The sequence below is a fragment of the Gadus chalcogrammus genome, chromosome 13, assembly GCF_026213295.1.
Source record: "Gadus chalcogrammus isolate NIFS_2021 chromosome 13, NIFS_Gcha_1.0, whole genome shotgun sequence".
In the NCBI taxonomy this organism is placed as follows: Eukaryota; Metazoa; Chordata; class Actinopteri; order Gadiformes; family Gadidae; genus Gadus; species Gadus chalcogrammus.
Window position 1 is genome coordinate 21,195,487 of NC_079424.1, and position 21,860 is coordinate 21,217,346.

At 46.6% G+C, this 21,860-nt stretch overlaps 1 protein-coding gene across 1 annotated transcript in view; it reads right to left on the bottom strand.

Annotated features, from left to right (window-relative positions):
• Positions 1 to 9,595: 9,595 nt before the first annotated feature.
• The window catches only part of lhfpl4a (LHFPL tetraspan subfamily member 4a), a 30,290-nt gene continuing 18,025 nt past the window's right edge, over positions 9,596 to 21,860 (bottom strand). Inside the window, exons 2-4 of the mRNA XM_056605299.1 lie at positions 15,618 to 15,854; positions 15,070 to 15,086; positions 9,596 to 9,649 (exon numbers count right to left, since the gene is read on the bottom strand). Coding sequence (XP_056461274.1) covers positions 9,596 to 9,649; positions 15,070 to 15,086; positions 15,618 to 15,854 — 308 coding nt within the window. The remainder of the gene's footprint in view (positions 9,650 to 15,069; positions 15,087 to 15,617; positions 15,855 to 21,860) is intronic.

A 21,860-nucleotide genomic window follows, 5' to 3' on the forward strand; every position in this document is an offset into this window, starting at 1 on the left:
ATCAATCAAATGTATTGATTAAGCACCTTTAATAAAAGGTAAATGGTTGGGGGCGGGGGGGGGGGATCTTATGTTTTATGTATGTTTTTGTCATGCCTGTCTACGCTTCAAACTCGAGCATATTGCAGAAAATATGCAACAGCGCCCCCTGGGGTCACACTTTCCGGTGGGTCGCAGAAGTCGGTGTATCGCCGGCACTAAAGAGAGAAAAAAGAGTGCATCCTCATTGTACCCAGCACTTCTGAAAATGTACTTCCGCATGCGTCTCTGACCCCAGCACATTGCAAACCAAACTGACGCTCATGGGGATTGGCAACCAGGAAATAAAGGCATGCAAACTTGAAACTATTCCTAAGTTCTGTTTAGTTCTGACAGTTTTTTATCAGATAAATATTAACGTGGCTGTCGGCAACACGTAAGCGTGAGCGTCATCACTGGCAAGCCGTCTCTTTATCACCAGGACGATGAATGCGCCTTAAGGACACTAAATGTAAGGTAATAACGTTAGGCCTACTCGTTTTTAAACATGTGAATTCAGTTTCCTATTCCCATTAAGTAATCATTCAATATTATTTATTCCTAGGCTTTGTCGTACCCAAATTACTATAGCAGTACTACATCATATATATTTTTATTTTTAAAATATTCACTGCAGCATGATAACGACATGATTAGTACAACTCAGCAACTCTGTCAGCTACCGAACTAGCCAGCAAGCAAAACTCACCTCAATCTGTAGGTCTTCTGTTTCATGCTGGCCCTGACAGAACACACAAGTTGGCCTGGCCCCCACAACACTACACTCCATGGCATAACTACTGGTTTTCACACCTTTGGACACTCTGTCCTCATCTCAAATCACATGACGGCTTTGTGTTAAACGGTCGAGTTCATTGAGGTTGCCGTTTTAATCAACGGCTTGACTTTCGCGCCAGCGGTAACGTTTCCATGGTAACAGCGAGCTCCACCAATCTAAGACGTGTCTTTAGAATTGTGGGTAGTGTATTCCGTTTAAATGACACCTTGAATAAAACATGTTTTTCTTAAACATTTTCTTAAACTTGTGGCTTCTACAGGAGCATATATCATCATTTCACATTATCATGGATCGTGGTAAGTATACCTTGAACATAAGGGCTTTTAAAGGAGACATATTATGGTGTTTTCCCAACAAGTAGACATAGTATATGAGTTCCAGAAAACAATTCTTTAAAGCTATTTTCTGGAAATAGCTTTTAGGAAAATAAATCTTGCCTACCGCTGTTCCCCTATGTTTCAGGGTTTCATTCCCTTCATAATGCGCTGTTTCTGGTGTCTGTAGTTTTAATGCAAATAAGCTGCTGCCCATTGACCAATGAGCTGTCTGACTGAACCACAGCATGGAGGAGAAGTGATTGTTTCCGTTTGCGGACTCCTTGAGCTCTATATCTATGTTATTATAATAATAATATTATATTCCGAAGCTTCGGCGGCAGCTCCAGTGGGGGGAGCTCAGCGGCAGTCTGGCAGAGAAAGAGATTGTAGGCCTACTCCCGGAGCTGAGCTGCCGGGCTGCCCCCGAGTTCCCCCCGCCGGAGCTGCTCGTCCCCTGGTCCACAAAATATTAGTTATGCTCTGATTGGAGGGGATTGGGGAAGTGGGAGGTAATATTCAAATGTACCCCCTCCCTACTAGGAGGGGACGACGAAACAGACTCACTTGTTTGGTAACGGGTCGGGTACTTTCAGAAATGCATAACTCACTCAAAAATTATGTACTGACTTTTTTCAAAGTTTGTATGCGTGTGGGAGCACCAGAGACCCCAAACAACACCCCAAATCCCAGGGAAAGTTTTGTTTTCATAAGTTTAGTATCGCATGCTGACTGCATGTTTCATTGAGATATGAAGCGACGCTACATTTCTACACCAATGCTATGGCCCATGCTGCGATGCTCAACTTGTTTCAATGGCAGACTCCGGCTAATTACGAGACTTGGGGCGTATTCACACCAGGAAACTCTTTAGTTCGATCACTTTGGTCCAGACCAAAACGCAATGTTTATTTTTTGGTTTGGTGCGGTTCCTTTTCACATTGCAATTTTTCGCAACAGTCCGAGAATCTGTCAACGCACGTGTATGCATAGGTCGTTCAATCATTGGACAAGACGGTCGGGGGCTATGGAGATTCAGCGTACTACCCTCGTGCTTATACTGATTGGTTTCGTACAGTTACAAACATTTGCAGTTTTGGAGCATCAGAGGCGTTTGGCACAACGTCGATTTTATGATGTTATGCTATCCGCGGACCGCTCAAACGCCTTCTCAACCATCCTTAGGCTACTGAATGTATTTAATGCATCGGAATTTTTATAAGTGTTCTCCAACATACTGTTTACGTTGGCGTCTGCTCAAATATCCAAAAGACATTTCGTCTCCTCTTCGCTCCTTTTTGAGCCACGGGCCACGGCCCACGACTCATATTTAACGGGTCTGATAATTTGATGCCGGTCTGATAACGTGACGTTGATCTTTGAATTAACCGCGCTAATCAAACAATATAAAAGCAGCAATGGGAGTCTGTTGCGTCCAATAAGGCATTTTATTTTTAGAACTGGGTCGGACCGAGCACGGTCGCATTCACATCTCAAGCGAACCGCACCAGGGTTCGTTTGGAAGCGAACCGATACCACCTCTCCGGCTGGGTCTCGGACCGGCTGTTTGGTCCGCACCAGAGTTCGATGGTTTGTATTCACACCAGCCCAAAAGGTCCGCACCAGCGATTTTTTTTTTGGTTTGGTTCGAACTAAACAAGGCAGTGAATACGCCCTTAATTGTTCGATTAAGAACGAATTACAATGAATTAATTTGTTTGTTCTTTCCTCAACATGTTGAGGAAAGAACGTTTGTTGATCAAGTGTGTGGATTAAACGCTTGTGTAAAAGATGAAGGCCACTGCTGCTTGGGGTTCATCAGTTGCATCTCTGCAAGCCTCTTTATCTGTGCAGAAATCGTCGTATTTCCAGACCACGCACTATAAAATAGGACCTGGAATGAAGCTTGGTCCTACGTGTGTCTGAAAGAGACTCCTTAAAGGGAGAACGAGTGCTTGGTCACCCGGGTTCTTACAGGATCAAGTAAGGATGAATGGAGCTCATTCGCTCAGGGGAGCTTGATGGACTTCCACCAGATATTAAATAGACCTAGCAAGCAGAATACTGGCTTCATGTATCGTGTAGTGTGTGTGTGTGTGTGTGTTTATGTGTGTGTTTATGTGTGTATGTGAGTGAAACAGCCCAGCAGCTTGGGTCTACATTTAAAAAAAATACAATCTTGTTTATCAATGGTTGCGGATACAATTTTAAATATAACCGCAAGCGGTGATTAACGGGGTCCGAGCAAAATGAAAAGTCAAGAACACACTGGAAGATAAATAAATATGACATATAATTGTGAAGGAAAGATGACAGGTGACTGGGCTGCAGAGCATGGCCGAATGTCATGTTTAGCATGTTCATAATTGTCTAATCGGGATTCAAACTCTCAAACTAAGGATCACCAGTACAAGGCATTATCCCATTGAGCCACTGACAAACCTGAAATGTAGCCTCATTCACATGGGGAAAATGTCTATTGATAAGCACACAACATCCAGAAAACTCCAAGCAAACATTTCTCAAATGAATTCAGGGCTTTCTTAAAAGCAAATACCTGAAAAATCTTTGAGATTCTTGGGAAATTGAACATTTGTTGTCAAGAGTTCATTATGAAGGAAAAATGGTTAATGAAGAATTTCCCCTTAAAGGAGACAGATTATACCACTGATCTACCAGCCTGGTAGATCAGTCTACCAGCCTACCCAGTGGACTGAAGTAAACGTTGCTCATCTATCCAGCACAGATCTAGGTGGACACGCCCGCTAGTGATGTCATATGGGGCAGATTTTCAAAACGGCTTCTAAGGCTAATCACACTCACACATTGTGGTATAATATGTCTCCTTCAATGCCATACTGTGTCTTGGCAGTCAGATTCTTGGAAACTAATGAGCCGGTTGATTGCCTGATGAATTTGAGGTGCTGTTCAATGTTGTGTGTCTTAATTGAGTGGCAATGACAGATTTTCATGTTGAGCTTGTTCATATTGCTCTATTCGGGATTCGAACACTCAACCTAAGGATCAGCAGTACAAGGCATTATCCCATTGAGCCACTGACTTTCCTGTACTGCATGAAGCCTCATTCATATTTTGATAATGTCTATTGATAAGCACGCATCAAGACAACTCTAAGCACACATTTCACAAGCGAATTAAGGGCTTTCTTATGGTAGTTATACAATAACAAAATGGTCATATAGGCAAAATGGGTTTAGACTTTGGACTAGGGCCCGACCGATATTGATTTTTGAGTGCCGATGCCGATGCCGATTATTTTCAGAGAAAAATTACGATTACGATTTTATCGGCCGATTAAAAACAAAACAAAAAAAAGCATATAAAACGTAGTTTTTGATACCTTAAATATACTTTAAACACTTTTGACGAATATGTGAATTGAATGCAGAACCTTTGAGTGTTTTAGGATACATTTACAGTAAAAAATGAGTGTAATGTAAAATGTAAAATAAATAACTAACTCCCAATGTGCTGCGCTTGTGAGCAGTGACTAACACGTGCGTGCTGAGCAGTATGGTCTCACCGTTAGTGTCTACAGTATAACAAATTAACATGGCCTGGGACCTAAAGAAAAACAGGCACAACATGCTCAAACAACGCGTCTTGTGTACATTGGTGAGGTGAGCGCGCAGCTGCCTGAGCGAGCGTGCTTTCATGTTGTACGGTAAAATTCAATCTCCTCTTTTTTTACTCCAGCTAAAGTTGTTAGTTAGCAAGGCGAGTAGGAGCGCAATCTGCAGAATACTAAGCGCAATAACATAAAAATAAATAAATCGGTTGTAATCGCGTCCTTTTGGCAGATGTTGATTATTTTCAAAAAGGCTATAATCGGCCGATTAAATCGGCAGGCCGATGAATCGGTCGGGCCCTACTTTGGACGTTTGGCTTTTCTATGAAATTGTGGGAAAAGTGTAAATTTTAGTGCATCTCATTCTAGAGATTAATATTATGAAAGAATTTTGAGTCCAGGTCAATCTGGTGAAGAGAAATAAGCCTAATTCATGATTTTTTACAATAGCGCCACCTTCGGATGCAGTACCACAAATTTGGGTTTATGGGTAGTGTGGGTTATTGGTAGCCTGGCACCGCCCACCTACCTACTTCCGCTCAATTTTAATTTCACTTCAGTACTAGGTCTGCATCTGCTTCATATGCATGGGTTCCTTGGAAGCCAGATTTTTGGCGGTCCAATCAGCGAACAGAGGGAGTGACAGTTTCAGTTGTAGTCAGAGGAAGACCTGGAAGACAATGGAGAAGGATACTAGAGAAGCTATTCGGTCTGTTGTGGGATCGCTGCCGAATATCGATCAATTAAAGCCGGAGCAAGAACAAGCTTTGCTGAGTTTTGTTGGTGGCCATGATGTTGTGGCGCTTCTCCCCACCGGGTTCGGGAATAGTTTGATTTTCCAGCTGGCTCCGTTAGTGGTGAAGGAGCTGGTCCCGTCGCATGACATACATCACGACCAAACGCTCTGCAATTGGTTATGGCAGATCCAGAGTGGCACTGGGCAGATCCAATCATTTTAAAACTTCAACAGACACCCGCCTCCAAGTGAGTGAACGCTTGTCAATTGGGCAGTTCCAGACCTTCTGTACAAATGAAATGAAGTACGATGGTCTGGTAGGACCAGGCTAGGTTATTGGTAACCATCCCTGAAAAATTCGAGAGTTTTCGACTCATGGTATAGGCTGCAGTATGACTTTTACAGAATTTGAGAAAAAAATAAAAGTTACAGAAACAATAGGGGACCAAGCAGCGACCCCTAATAAGAAAGAATTCAGATTAAAAAAAAATACTCCTCCACTATATGCAGAGAAGCTGCGAGAGACAAATGATCACAATATAATGTGGTCTGAATGTTATGTTAACAACTTCTCACACTTTTGAAAATGTATGTGATTTGACATTGTCGTTAATACAGGAAGGAATGAATTAGAATATGAGCACATGAATCAAGCTAAAATATCGACAAAACTGTTCATCACTTCACTTAGGCAGCATAGACAGAAATGTGTTCAACGCTAATATACCTCTTTACCATGCAGACTGTATACCGGATGCATGTTGTTTGTATATTTTGAGTTAAAAGCACATACTTTGGAATGAACTTAGCTGAAGAGAATTTGGATTACAGCACAGAGTGCAGCTTAGATATTAAATCATTTGATTCAGAAACATGAAACTTTTTCTCAAAAGCAACAATATTATGAATGAGATCAGGAGACGGACACTGGAAGCTCTTTGCTTTAATCCTTGGTTTCATATCTTTAAACAGTGATCCATCACAGCCTCTTGCAACACTCAAAAATCAAATTACAATGAGAGCAAACAAAAGTCTGAAAACAAAGTCATTAAGTTAGGACTGAGGCGAAGGGTTGGACTTAAAGGGGAAGGATAATCCTATTGGTGGTTAAAATATCACACAAACGACCCTTGTACATTCAACCTGCAAACAAGGATAAAGTATTCCCCAACCGTTCATACAAATTAACCATTACACCAAATCCTACGCAGAATTAATCCTATAAAAATGTACCTGTGTAAAACAGGCAAAGCCATTCTATGGGTTCCTGCATTAACTGGTGGGCGGTCTGATCAACATTTAATGTACAAGATTAGTAAAAGTAAAGTGACTGAATCAAGAAACAAGAAACCCAAACCAGCAGTCTGTGACTGGTGGAGAGGTCTAGTCGATAGGTGTTTCTCCTAAAGATCTTCTCCAGCCAAGCAAGGCAAGCCAATCACCGGTCAGCACTGCCCATTGGTTTTCCATGGTTCCCGTCTGTGTTGGATATGATGCCACCTGCCAGGGACTTGAAATCCCAGGTAAAAAGGGAAGACTGAATACCATACACACCACTGTGCAGAGCGTATAAAAACCTGTCTCCCAATATTTGCAGGAGCCCTAATACTTGATTCTGTGGGACCCTAATTATCGGGCATGCCCACATGCGCAAGCAAACACATACGCACGCACGCACATGCACACAAACACACACAGCTACAACAGTTCTGGGTAGCATTAAATTCATATTTGCGTAGCATCAGAGAGTGGTGTCTCTGTGGACCACTGTCCCTCATGAACAACCCTCACCTCCCAACTAGCTAAAACTGAGGTGTACCCCCACTGTCAGCCCCCACCCCAGTAAGTTCACGGGTGAAGAATGAATGCTTGTGGTGGATAAGTGGATCTCAGGCTGCGCTGTCGGCCGGCAACCTGCAGGACGCTGGTTCTTGTACTTTGTTCTTTTGAATGATTGTAGTGAACCAAATCGATTAAGATTATAAGAGAGTACTCAACATTTGAAAGTCAACCTCAAAGTTGTTGAATTCTTCTAGTTCTAAAACTACTGCTGATCCCAGCGCCCCCTGAACACCAACTCTGTCCTGAACTGGCTGGAGAAGAGACATCATCGCTGTGTGTGTGTGTATGTGTGTGTGTGTGTGTGTGTGTGTGTATGTTTTATCGCGTGTGTGTGTGACATCTGCACAGAAGCTTGTTGTGGTTTCACTGCTTGATTCAAACACCCAGGCTGGCCTCCCAGTAGTGGCCGTTTGGGTCTGGTATTGCTGCAGGCCTCAGAGGCAGCATGCTGCTGGCCAACAGGAGGACTAGCAAGAGGCAGGGACGGAGCAGGACCCCACTAAGGAAGCACACTATAGGAACAGGATAATGGCCGCTAATGCAAAAGGTGAAAGTTGACAGAGAGGTATTCCTCAAAATGGGGAAGAGTTTATTCAACACATTAGGCTTTCACAGTTGTGGAAAACAGCAGACCTCAGCAGGCGGAAGACCAGGATTATTCCTTTGTTTGATTTGACGTTCTTTTGTATTCTGATCATTGCATATCAGCATATATGAGGCCCCCCGAATTAACAAAGTGTATAGTGGCCTGCTAAAACTGAACTGTTTTTCACAAATTTCTTAGTTTGTCGTAAGTAGCACCTATGCTCTTATGTCTGTGCATGATAATATAACTTTATTTTCTTAAAGGAGCACTAAGCGATGATTGTTATCTGTATCTTATCTCTGTTTAGGCCTGCTAGCTGTCGTGTAGCGCCCAACAGCGGCTGCTTTAGACGGAGGTGAGCAATAAGATGGAGAGATTTCCAACCTTTCCTTATTAACTTTGAATTAAAAGATGGTTACTAGCATCAGTACGCCTTATCATCTCCACCAACGTTGACCATTTTGATAAAAGTCCCTCAAGTGTGCATTATTAGAACCTTTCCATCCTTGGATTGGTTTTGAACTTAAAATAGGAAAAGTGTTTCTGTTTTTCTGTAGACCCCTCTGGCCCCTCGGGGCCTCCGGGCGTCGGGGGGTCGGGGCCTTGGGGGGTCGGGGCCTTGGGGGGTCAGGGCGTCATGGCCTTGAGGAGTCTGGGTCTTGGGGAGTTTGGGCCTCAGAGCGTCGTGGCCTCGGGGGGGTCAGGGCCTAGGGGCCTCGAAGGGTCGTGGCCTCTGGGGGTCGTGGCCTCGGGGGGGTGTCAGGGTCTCGGGGCCTAGGGGCCTCGGGGGGGTGTCAGGGTCTCGGGGCCTAGGGGCCTCGGGGGGGTGTCAGGGTCTCGGGCCTCGGGGGGGTGTCAGGGTCTCGGGGCCTAGGGGCCTCGGGGGGGTGTCAGGGTCTCGGGGCCTAGGGGCCTCGGGGGGGTGTCAGGGTCTCGGGCCTAGGGGCCTCGGGGGGGTGTCAGGGTCTCGGGCCTAGGGGCCTCGGGGGGGTGTCAGGGTCTCGGGGCCTAGGGGCCTCGGGGGGGTGTCAGGGTCTCGGGCCTAGGGGCCTCGGGGGGGTGTCAGGGTCTCGGGCCTAGGGGCCTCGGGGGGGTGTCAGGGTCTCGGGCCTAGGGGCCTCGGGGGGGTGTCAGGGTCTCGGGGCCTAGGGGCCTCGGGGGGGTGTCAGGGTCTCGGGCCTAGGGGCCTCGGGGGGGTGTCAGGGTCTCGGGCCTAGGGGCCTCGGGGGGGTGTCAGGGTCTCGGGCCTCGGGGGGGTGTCAGGGTCTCGGGGCCTAGGGGCCTCGGGGGGGTGTCAGGGTCTCGGGCCTAGGGGCCTCGGGGGGGTGTCAGGGTCTCGGGCCTAGGGGCCTCGGGGGGGTGTCAGGGTCTCGGGGCCTAGGGGCCTCGGGGGGGTGTCAGGGTCTCGGGCCTAGGGGCCTCGGGGGGGTGTCAGGGTCTCGGGGCCTAGGGGCCTCGGGGGGGTGTCAGGGTCTCGGGCCTAGGGGCCTCGGGGGGGTGTCAGGGTCTCGGGCCTAGGGGCCTCGGGGGGGTGTCAGGGTCTCGGGGCCTAGGGGCCTCGGGGGGGTGTCAGGGTCTCGGGGCCTAGGGGCCTCGGGGGGTGTCAGGGTCTCGGGCCTAGGGGCCTTGGGTCTCGAAGAAGCGGAGGAGGTGAAGAGGAGAAGAAGTCATGTTTGGCCGGATCAAGGAGCAGCAGCCGGCCGCCCCCACCTCAACGGAACCGCTGCAGGGCGTAGCGCGGGCCCTTGGAGTCCCGGACCTCGATCTGGAGCCGGAGGGACAGAGCACATCTCAGAGAACAGACGGCACTGGGGAGAAGGGCAGTTTACAAAAAAGTGTGAATGGATTGAAGTAGGCTACGGTCACTCAGCCCTCTGAGACGGTGGCTGTGATTAAGGGTTACAACTTCATTGAATTAAATGACTGTTGGTGGGGAGGTGACCATATAGGAGCGGGGTACTGAATTGTTGCACGGCCATTGTTCACATCCTGTTCATGGGGGACGGGACAGGAGGCCTCAGGTTGGGGCTGTGTGTGAATATGAATGGGATTTTAGTATCGCATGCTGATAACATGTTTCATTGAGACATGAAGCGACGGTACATTTCTACACCAATGCCATGGCCCATGCTGCGATCCTCAACTTGTTTCAGTGGTAGACTCCGGCTAATTACGACGTTTCTTGCTGAGACTTAATTCTTCGATTAGGAATGAATTACAATGAATTAATTTGGTTGTTCTTTCCTCAACATGTTGAAGTCGTTTGTTGATCAAGTGTGTGGATTAAACGCGTGAATAAAAAAAGAAGGCCACTGCTGCTTGGGGTTCATCAGTTGCATCTCTGCAAGCCTCTTTATCTGTGCAGAAATCGTCGTATGTCCAGACCACGCACTATAAAATAGGACCTGGAATGCATATGGGTCCTATGTGTGTCTGAAAGAGACTCCTTGAAGGGAGAACGAGTGCTTGGTCACCCGGGTTGAATGTGTGTGTGTGTGTGTGTGTGTGTGTGTGTGTGTGTGTGTGTGTGTGTGTGTGTGTGTGTGTGTGTGTGTGTGTGTGTGTGTGTGTGTTTGTGTGTTTGTGAGTGTGAGTGTGTGTGTAAATGGCAGGATAATAATAGTCTTTCGGTTTTTGTGTCTGCGTGAGTGTGCGTCCATTCGTGCCTGCGCTATGTGTGTGTAAGTGTAAATGGCAGGATAATAACTATATAATAATTATTAGACTTCTTGGTGACTCATTGTCTAAGCATGGCAGTTTAATAAAAGGGGATAGGCCTAAGGGGTTGAGCGGGGAGACTGAGCAGCAGCTCCCGCTGCTCTGGCACGGAAATCTATTCAAAGTGTCGAGCCGTGCTGCGTTCCTACCCCAATGCCCAGGTCCATGACTACGGCCGTACCCTGTTCTTCATTTACAGTCATAGAGAGAACCCCCCCATGCCCGGTACATGGCTCTATGGCTGGGCTCCCCGGTCTTTATTTACTCTCATATTTGGTGACCAAACATCCCCAGGGGATGCGAGGCGGACCACAGGCACGGCGTTGGACCGGTGCTGCTCATCACAGGGAGGAGAAGAGCAGTCTCAGAGCGAGCTGAGAGAAGGCTCAACGGGAGGAAGCGGTGAAGGGTTGGTCCTCCTTCCCTGTGAGCTCTTAACCTCGATGTCTGAATTTTACTGTTGAGGACAGACGTTGGAACCAAACTTAAAACTACCGGAAAAAACTACAGGTCTGATTATGTTTTGTGTGCACCTTGCCCGGTCCAATTCAGTATACGGTTTTAGTGTGTTACAGTGGTTGGACTCCCCTGGCAGTTAACTGGCCAGCCCCCCATCACCGTAGACAACATTGAATTTGTATTGTATACACTTAATGATTTGAAATGTTCCCTGGAAGCAGGGATCCCCAACTCTGCCTTCTTAAGATTTCTTCCTTTCTAATTGCTGGAGTTACTTCTTGCCGTCAGGGGGGAGTCATACATCTATGGCCTGTGAAGCCCTTTGAGACTAACTGTGATTTAGGGCTATGCAAATAACATTGAATTTAACTGAAATTAATTTAATTTAATTACAGATGACTTCTTGAAAGTCAAGGACAAACGATTAAAACTGTATCGCTCAATAATGATAATATTACGTGGTCTTCAGTTACACCTGTCTCGACTTGACATGAATGCATCACTCTTACAAACTAATGGGAGGCAGATGGGGAACAGGACTCAGAGGAAGCCAAATCAAAGGCTAAAACACTAGGCTGCCCCCACATGGCCTGCTGGTTTCATCTGTTGAAATACATTTTGAAGGACTAGCAAAAATTACAACAACAATGGGAATATTGGGGTTTGTTGGAGTTTCCTACAAAGTGCTCGGACCAGTTCTTAAATGAAACCATCCAAATTGATGGTAGGAACCATCATTTTTTAATCAAGTACCGGTCTATTCATATTTTATTATTAGGTCATTTCATTAAAATTACAAGATATTTGTACTTCAATCCTACATTTTGAGAAAATCTTTCTGTAAATCTTTGTTGGTTAGTTTTGTGAACCAATGTTAGTACAAGCCCATGCGCCTCATTTCCATAGAGTTATACATGGAAAAACCTAGAGTCAAGTCTTACAGCCCAATGCACAGGATTAGGGTTAGGGGTTGGGTTAACCAGGGGCGCTGGAACTTATGAGGCCGCGAATCCAATGACCAACCCACTTTTCGTGAAAAAAGTAAATATATATATATTATTTTTGTATTGATGAAATATTTAGTTTCTTAGAAATGTTTTGGCCTAATATTTTAACTGGCCTGCTGGAGGTGGTATATTGGGGCTAGTACAGCGAGTGCACTATAGGGAACGGAAGATGCGCGGACGGGAAGACTTTTGTTTGTGACGGGCCACAGACTAGCAGAATCCTGCAGAGAACATAGGACTACAAAAGTGGAAAAAAATAATAAATTCAAATTTTTGACACTAGTCAAATCACACGTGGAAAGGGTAAACTTTCCGAACTGATAACGGCTGCTGTGGGCGAGCTGTCATCATGCATCAACAAAAAAAGAGCATCTGGCTTTAGCCCAGCCTTCTAAGCAAAGTACTTCGTTTTGTAGGCTACGAAAGCTTAAATTATTTGGGTAAAGCTCAAGTGAGGGAGGCTGGGTCCTTTGTGCTTCAATCATTTCACCATGTAGCCTATCTGCTCCGCGGAGAACGTACCCTAAAATAGGCTACCGACTCGTTAAGTTAATTGAGCCAGGTAGAGATGGGAGATGTTGGTTTAATGCATGTTACGCCCAAAACACAGCTATGACTGACAATTGATTGTAAAGCTATTTCTTATGGCAACATTAATTTCATCTAGGTCAGACTAGGTGGCGGCAGGCATGTTGCATTGCAATTTGGGGATGAATAGGACTAGAGGTAATTCAATTAGAAAACGTGTTGGAGAATCCGACCCACCGCAGCTTCAGCTGTCAGCTCAGATAGGAGACCCCAAAACGCATGAAGTGGATATAGTCTACCCTTTATCCTACGTTACATTTTGAGGAGCAGCTTGCCTAATCGTCTGATGTCTCTAGGTTTTAGTAGCCTACGGACTGAGACAGTCACAAGCATCAAGAACAGAATAGGATGATCTCTTTCACTTAATTCCAGTCCAACTAACAAAATAACAGGAATTATATATTTGTGTCGGTATATTACGCCCGAGACACCAAACATTTTTTCGTCCTATTGCAAGTGGGTTTTCCCCGATGATTACGAAGGCTAGTCAAAACCTCTGTTCTAGAATCATTCATCGGTAAAAATATTCTCGCAGCTGGAACCACCACGGCACTTAGGTCAGGGAATTCCCTCTCGTCATCAAAGTATCACACTGATCATCTCAGACTGTCAATGCCAAAAATCTCACCACCTGCATGTTTGTCACCGCCCCTCGTAGTTTTTTATTTTCAATACCAAGCCTGCAGCTTTAGCTAGTCAAAAATGTAGGCTATTAATTAGGCCCGGGTAACGGACCCGGGAAACGGACTGATTGAGATATCATAGGCTGAGGAGGTGTCACGCGCTGTTCGACACATGCACGCGCATTTGGCCCCCCCACCACTGAATTCATTCCAGCGCCACTGGGGTTAACCCTAGCACAAACACACAAGTTAACCCTAGGGTTAATCCTAACCCTAACAAACATTTCAGAGAGCTGCCTTGTTTCTATCAGACTCTTGCACTCATCTCATCCAGAGAAACAGTCTCAGCTTTCTCTTCACGTAGTCTTGCTCTGTTTGTGCAAGACAAATGCAACAACGTATATTCATTTGGGCAACAACACACATTAGTTTGTATTATTTGATTTGTATTCTTTCCTTATCTTTTACCCCATCAGCTAGGCAATTGGCTAGATGTTCGTCTTTCACTCTTACACTGGGCACAATTGCAAGCACACACACACACGCACACACACATACACACACATACACACAGACACACACATGCTCCTGCAAAATAAAGCAAAAGCTCTTAAACATAAGTAAACACATACACTGCTGCAAACAAAAAGAGTATATGCACGCCTACACACACGCACGCATTAATGCATGCACACACACACAAACACACACACACACACACACACACACACACACACACACACACACACACACACACACACACACACACACACACACACACACACACACACACACACACACACACACAGGAGAGGCCCAGGGGCCTGCTTTGTGTCCTCAGTGGAACTAATTCTTCAGAACGACGGCTTCTCTCCGTTCTGGGTGGACCTTTCTTTATAGAAGTGCAGCGCTGCAGAATTTTCATTTAACATGCTTCAACCTCTGCTCCCCCCCCCCAGACGAAAACCCTCTAAAATATACCTTGCCCATGTACCGTTGAACTGGGAGTAAATTTAAAAGAGAGAAACCCTTTGAGATGTCAGTGCTACGTCTCATTTCAGCAGGGCGGAGATGGACAGGTAAGAAACGGGTTCCCTGCTTCATGACCCCCAGTGTGGTCAGTGTGGCTGAACTGATCCTTATGTATCACTCTCCATCCGCACACTAGTACATGTTTCACTCCTCATCAGCACACTAGTATACTTATCACTCTAGATTAACAACATAGTATATTTATTCCTCTAAGCTTCGTTGTACTGTTTGAGGTTCTCTTTCCAGACCAAGCTCCTAGCTAGTGTTCCCCTGGGCTCCTTCCTAGGGCTCTTGTTATTCTAAAGTTTACTTCCTGAGATTAATTTGACATTTTTCCATGTCCAGCTGATGGGGTCAGGGTTAGTCATAACTTGGCTGATGTAAAAGGGGCTTAAATGACCTAAACTACATGTAATAGAGCATACAGGTAATTGAACACTTGAATTGATACAGCATTCATAATGGACATACATAGAAATAATTTAAAAGTGATAGCAAGAATGCATGACGAATAGTGTTAATCAATAATTATGATTCTGAAGAGTATGTTAGTAATAACGTAGGTCAGCGATAAAACATTCATAGACTTGATTATAACACACACACACACACACACACACACACACACACACACACACACACACACACACACACACACACACACACACACACACACACACACACACACACACACACACACACACAAAGCTTAACTAGGAGACCATGCAACATAGAACCCGACAACAATGAAAACTCACCCTCGACACTGCAAAATCTGTGGAGACAGAATGAGATTGGTCTCAGTCATCAGACTATGTTTCCCCTGTTCAATCATTGCAAATGGATAGACAGACAGAAATACATACATAGATACAGATATAGAGAGACAGACAGACAGGCAGACAGACACACAGAAAGAAAGATACATACATAGATACAGATACAGACTCTAGAGAGATAGAGACGGACAGAAAGAGATACAGACAGAAAGATACCTACATAGATACAGAGATAGAGAGACAGGCAGATGGACAGACAGACAGACAGAAATACATGCATAGATAGAGAGACAGACAGACATAAAGATACATACATAGATACAGAGATAGAGACATACAGACAGTCAGATCCATACATCGATACAAAGATAGACAGACTGACAGAGAAGCAGACAGACAGAAAGATACATATACAGAGGAAGAGAGACAGATATAAATATATCTAAATAGACAGACAGACAGCCAGCAAGATACATCCATAGATACAGAGATAAGGAGCTAGACAGAAAGCCAAACAGTCCCATCACCTCTGCTGGCCATCCTGAGTTCCTCCAGAAGGAGCCTGTCCTGCCGGTTCCCCAACACGAAGGCCAGGAAGGAGAGGATGAGGCCGTCCAGGATGCCGATGATGGCCAGGATGTAGGACCAGCGCACCGAGCAGTTCCCCAGCGCATACTTCCCAGAGTCCTCGCCACACATGTCCCGGATCACCTCCGCATCCCAGCCGTCCGGGAAGATGATGCAGCCAAACACCAGACACAGGGCTGTGGACCGGGGTAGGTACGTTAGAGATGATGACAGCACCAGGCTGTGGACAAGGTGGAGGTAGCTTAGAGATGATGGCAGCACCAGGCTGTGGACCGGGGTAGGTACGTTAGAGATGAGGACAGCACCAGGCTGTGGACCAGGGTGGAGGTACGTAAGAGATTATGAGAACCATGGTGACACTTGCACTGTGTTCCTTCACCCACAAGCAGTGTCTAGTGGTTGATTGTAATTTCCCATATGGGGGGACAAGAATAAATCCATTTAGGCCTCTTTAGACTGTTATGATTGAAGCGTCAGATGGGACTGTATAGAATCCAGCCTGGTGAGGTCTGGTCTGGCTCATTAGCCAGTCTAGACACGATCGGTTGATAAAAGTGTAACTGAGGCATGGCGAGAAAGAATTCCCTGGATGGATTGACTATAGGTGTTTCATTCTTTTAGCTTTCTGGTTTGGGTATTTTATAATAAGTTGATAGGTGAGTAGGAAAGTGACACAGTGCAGGTTTAAACGGGGAGTGAACCCCCATTTTAGCACTGGTGACCGTCCTAAAGGTTTCTGAAAAAGCGGACTGTCATAGCACATAGGAAGTGCAAGCGGCTATCAAATCCCACGTCACACTCTAATGAGTGAGGTGTGCAGTCAATAGGGAATGACCAATCTTTACATCTCCATCGTGGATTCGTGGATTTGAGTCAAAACCGAAGTGGTCACTCACTTTGAGACCCAAACCCTTTGAATCATGTCAACAAATTTTGCCATCTTGTCAGCATAATGTGTGTAAAGGAGAAAGAGATAATGGAGGAGGAGAGTATGGGATGGAAGGAGAGGAGGAGGAGGAGAGGAGAGAAGGGGAGGAGGAGAGGAGGAAAGGAAGGGAAGGGAAAGGAGGGGACGAGAGGAGGGGACGAGAGAACGGGAGGAGAGGAGAAGAAGAGGAGGGGAGGAGAGGAGGGGTGGAGGAGGAAGGGAGGGGAGGAGAGGAGGGGAGGGTAGGAGAGGAGGGGAAGGGAAGGGAGGGGAGGAGAGGAGGGGTGGAGGAGGAAGGGAGGGGACTGGAGGAGGGGAGGAGGAGGGGAAGGGAGGGCAGGAGAGGTGGGAAGGGGAGGAGTGCGTGGAATGCAATTTGTGTCTTAAACCTGTCCTGCCTCTCACTGTGCTGACTCACCGATTTCTCTCCCTAAGAGATTTCGGTGAGCGACTAAGCAATCTATCACTGAATGTGTGTCTTCCTTTAGGCGTCGCAGTAAAACAGCATCAACATTTTCCTTTGCCTTTGTTTACAGTTGGCGAGTTCATCCTGAACTTGCCAATACAACCCCCCCCCCCCCCACAGACACACACACACACACACACCAACCATACATACGCACACACACACACACACACACACACACACACACACACACACACACACACATACACAAACACACACACACACACACACACACACACACACACACACCACATATACACACACACACACACACACACAAAGAAACACACACAAACACCCCCCCACAGACACACACACACACACACCAACCATACATACGCACACACACACACACACACACACATACACAAACACACACACACACACACACACACACACACACACACACACACACACACACACACACACACACACACACACACACACACACACACACACACCACATATACACACACACACACACACACACACACACACACACACACACACACACACACACACACACACACACACACACACACACACACACACACACACACACACACACACTACATATACACATACACCCCTCAGGCAAGCCAACTCTGTGTTTCCTGCTGGTTGGTTTGAAGCTGATTTGGACCGAGGTGAAAGAGCTATAATTTAATAACGTGGGGTGATTTGAATGATTATGGTTTCTCTGAAACTACTAAATATATATATTTTTTAACATTTTAAACTACATGCGAAAACAAACACTACTTTCTTAAATTACATCATAACTCCACGGCCTTATAAGGGCACATCGAATGTTGTGTTGGCCCAGCCGCTGAGCAGTGCCCCACAGGGCCACATGGTAGGCAAAGGCAGGCAAAGGCAGCCAAGGGGTGTGGTGTTGGATGGGAGGTACTACTCTAAAAGCTTTGTCATAGAGACCCCGCCCCACTCAGGTGTCTCAGCTTACCACTCAGGTGTGCTGAGTTAGCCCTGCAATCAGGAGGCCTTTTAACTCCACCAGAACAAGCTGAAGACAGACTGGCTGGAGGAGCGTGTGGAGACCAGACACACTCTAGGCCAGTCTCGTGGTAAGAGGCCTGTGGCCAACCCTCTTGACCCAACTGAGGCCTTGAACCCAAATTAAATTACGTCCAAGTGGACCGAAGGATTGTTACTTTGATTTGTGTAAATTGTGTCATGCTAATACAAGAGAGAAGGTCTGCAGCTGGAGAGGAACCCCTAAAACTCCAAAGAGGAACCAAGAGCCCAGCCAGGGTGAAGGGGTCAGTGGCAGGGACCACAGACCCCACTAAGCTTGGCCTGTCTCTCTCTCTCTCTCTCTCTGCCCCCCATAGCAGGAAGAGCCAGACAGAGCACCCTGACATCAACCGCCGACCTGGTGAAGATTTGAGTTGCCATTTCCCCCCTCCCTTTTCCCAGCACCTTTATAAATAAATGTCATAAGTTTGATTTCACCTTTTTTGCCCACTTATGGTGGATGATGCGGGCAGTCTGAGTCCCCGCTATCAGAGGGTAAACCGATCGGGATAGAGCACGTCCGAACGAAGAGGAGAATGATTGTAGCTGAGCTGAGTTGTGCAGAGTAAGCGGAAGACAAGAGCGACGACCACGAGATGTGCTGGCCAAACTGATGCTGGATGATGACATAGAGACGTATATTGCCTTGTTTGAAAGGACTGCAGCAAGGGAGAACTGGCCAAGAGCAGCATGTGCAAACAACCTATTGCCCTTCTTGACTGGGGAAGCTCAGAAAGACTACGGTAGGGTCACAACGCCAAGGAGTATGTCGCCCAGCAGGGGGCTCCAAGGGACACATTAATAGCCCTACTGGAGAACCACAGGGTGATGGGTAGCATGATGCGGTCAGAAAGTGTCACGCATACTAACTTTAAGGCCAACAGAGGGAGAGAGACCAGTAGCAATGCTGTGAGCACGCCAACAGCCCGGACACCGACTGGCTGGACCGGACAGACGGAGAGGCAAGTACCAATGCCTCCTCCTCGCCCACGTTGCTTTTCCAGTGGCCAGGAGGGACACCTAGACAGAGAGTGTCCGAACCGGGATGAACCGATGCCTACGGCCGCATCTACGGGTGGTAAGGGCTTCTTCAGCCAGTCCCTATCTACCTGTTGGGCCCACCAGGGGGCCCCAGCCCCAAAATGTCCTGTGAAGATAGGTGGGAGAGACACAGAAGCACTCATTGATTCTGGAAGCATGGTCTCTCTCGTCAGGCCGCAATTCGCTGGTGCCACCTGGGGAGAAGAGATCTCCGTCTCCTGCATCCATGGAGACACCCGGAAGTATCCAACCTCGGAGGTCCAGGTTATCACCCTCCAGTGCTGGTGCTTTTCGGCCGAGACAGCCTGCCCTTCTCCCACTATTGGCCGGGGAATTGAGGAACCCAAAACGGTGAATCCGAAGACGCCCGGTCGAGGCGAAGGCCTCCGACACCCAGCAGACTTGCGCAGCCGTGTCACCCTATGTTAGCCCTGTTGAAACCAGCGATGACGATGAGGATAGGCCCCTCCATAGGCAAAGTACAGCAACAGATCCTGGACGTGCAGCTGAGGAGAAGGAGGTAAGAGTGTAAGATACAGTCAGATGAGGTATTCTCAGAGTTTCCCCAAGTCGAGGCGGATGAAACTCTTAGGCCTGGACGATTCGGCTCAGCCCAGCTGCAGGATCCCAACCTGAGCCAAGCCTGGAGGGATTTCCAAGTGATCGAGGACCAAAACCAGGATGGGTTGAGTCAAGTGTCTTTTCCCCATTTCATGGTTAAGAATAAGCTGCTGTACCGAGTATCACAAAAAGACTCTGTGAACTCAGAAATCTGTGAACTGTTGCCTGTCCCCAGAGAATATGTCTCAAAAGTGTTGTACCTAGCACACTCCCACTTACTAGGGGTGCATTGAGGGAGAGAGAAGATTGATGACCGTGTTCTCAGCCGCTTCTACTGGTCGGGGGTCAAGAGAGCCGTGGAGAGCCGTGGAGCCAGTGTCAACAAGAATACTGTCGACACTGTGGCGAGTGTCAAATCAACTTTCCTAAGGTAGCGTACAGAAATCCCCTAATACCCCTTCTCATCATTGAAACCTCCTTTAGAAGGATTGGCATGGACATTGTCGGACCCCTCCCGAAGTCTAGCAGGGGCCACCGCTATATCCTAGTCATACTGGATTATGCTACCCGCTATCCAGAGGCAATTCCCCTACGCTCAGCAACAGGAAGGGCGGTCGCCCGGGAGATGTTCCTGCTCTTCAGTAGAGTGGGCTTGCCTGAGGTAAAGGACACCGGTGGCGCAGCACTGCAGCGACCCGGGCTTGTGCTTGTTACTTTTATGTGTTTCTAAGTGTTCGTACAATAGTGTTCCGTTTGTTTGGTTGTTTTTTCTTTAAAAACGTGTTTTGGTGCTTGTGGCTTTATGTGAAGCTCATCACAGCATGAATTGACAATCGACATACAAAGAACTCGGCAGTCCGAACCACAACTGTTTGTAGCCTGAGCCTCAACAATGGAAGCAAGTTTTTATATTGATGAGGTCAGAAACATAAGGCAGCCCCGAGCTAATAGATAGGCCTGCCGTGTGTCGCTCCACGCGCGTGTTAAAGACAATTCCCCTCCTTCTGCTTCATAGTTACCATACTGAAATACCTTAAACAAATAAAGTGAGTTAAAAGCGATCTGGTTTGAACTACCTTCTTCAAGAACACGACATGAGGCACCGAAATGTGCGTTCTTATTTGATCTCGTTACAACCGTTTACGTCGGAACCGGTTCCCTACCGGAACCGAGTTTCGGTGCTCAACCCTAGTGACATGTGGTGTAAACAGTTCATTGTGAAAGAAACCATATGCAGCCCCGATGTAGAACTGCTGGGTTTATCCATGAGACCTCACTACGTGCCTAGGGAGTTTGGCAACATCATCATAGCCACTGTTTATGTTTCACCCAGCGGCAATGAAGGCAGAGCTGCTGCGTACATAGCAGAGTGTGCACACAAACAGCTGCAGCGCACACCCGGAGCTCCTGGTTTCTTTTTGGGTGACTTTAACCATTGTAAACAGATTGTAAAATGTGACACAAGAAATAACGATTCTAGATAAATGTTATGGCAATATAAAGGGGGGATACTCCGTAAAACCAAAGCCCCCCCTTTCCAACTCAGATCACAATATACATCTAATATCCACATAAAAATCTCTTTTCAAATCAAGCAAACCTGAACATAAGACGGTTAATGTGTGGTCAGACGACGCAATTGAGACATTAAAGGGGTGTTTCATGTGCACAGATTGGTCCCTGTTCCATGCACTAGAACTGGATGAGGCTACTGTAACTATAACAGACTACATAGAGTTTTGTGTTGGCAATGTGGTGCCCAAGAAAAACGTTGTAGTCTACCCCAATAAAAAACCCTATGTAACAAAAGAAATAAAAGACGGTATAAATAGGAAAAAGCAGGCCTTTAGAAGTAATGACAGAGCAGGGCTGTAAGTTGTCCAAAAAGAACTCAAACAACGTCTCACTAATGCAAGAGAACAACATAGGCAAACAATGGAACATAACCTCCAAATGTCAAATAAAAAAAGACTTTGGGACACAATGAAATCAGTCACTAATATGAACCCTGCAAAGAAAGAAATAATCACCATGGACGAGCACCAAAAATCAAACGAGCTGAATGACTTTTACCTGAGATTCGACCGTGAAAACTTCTCTCAGGAGTGTGTCCCTGCCAGACACTGTTGACACCTGCTGCCTGGAAGTCGA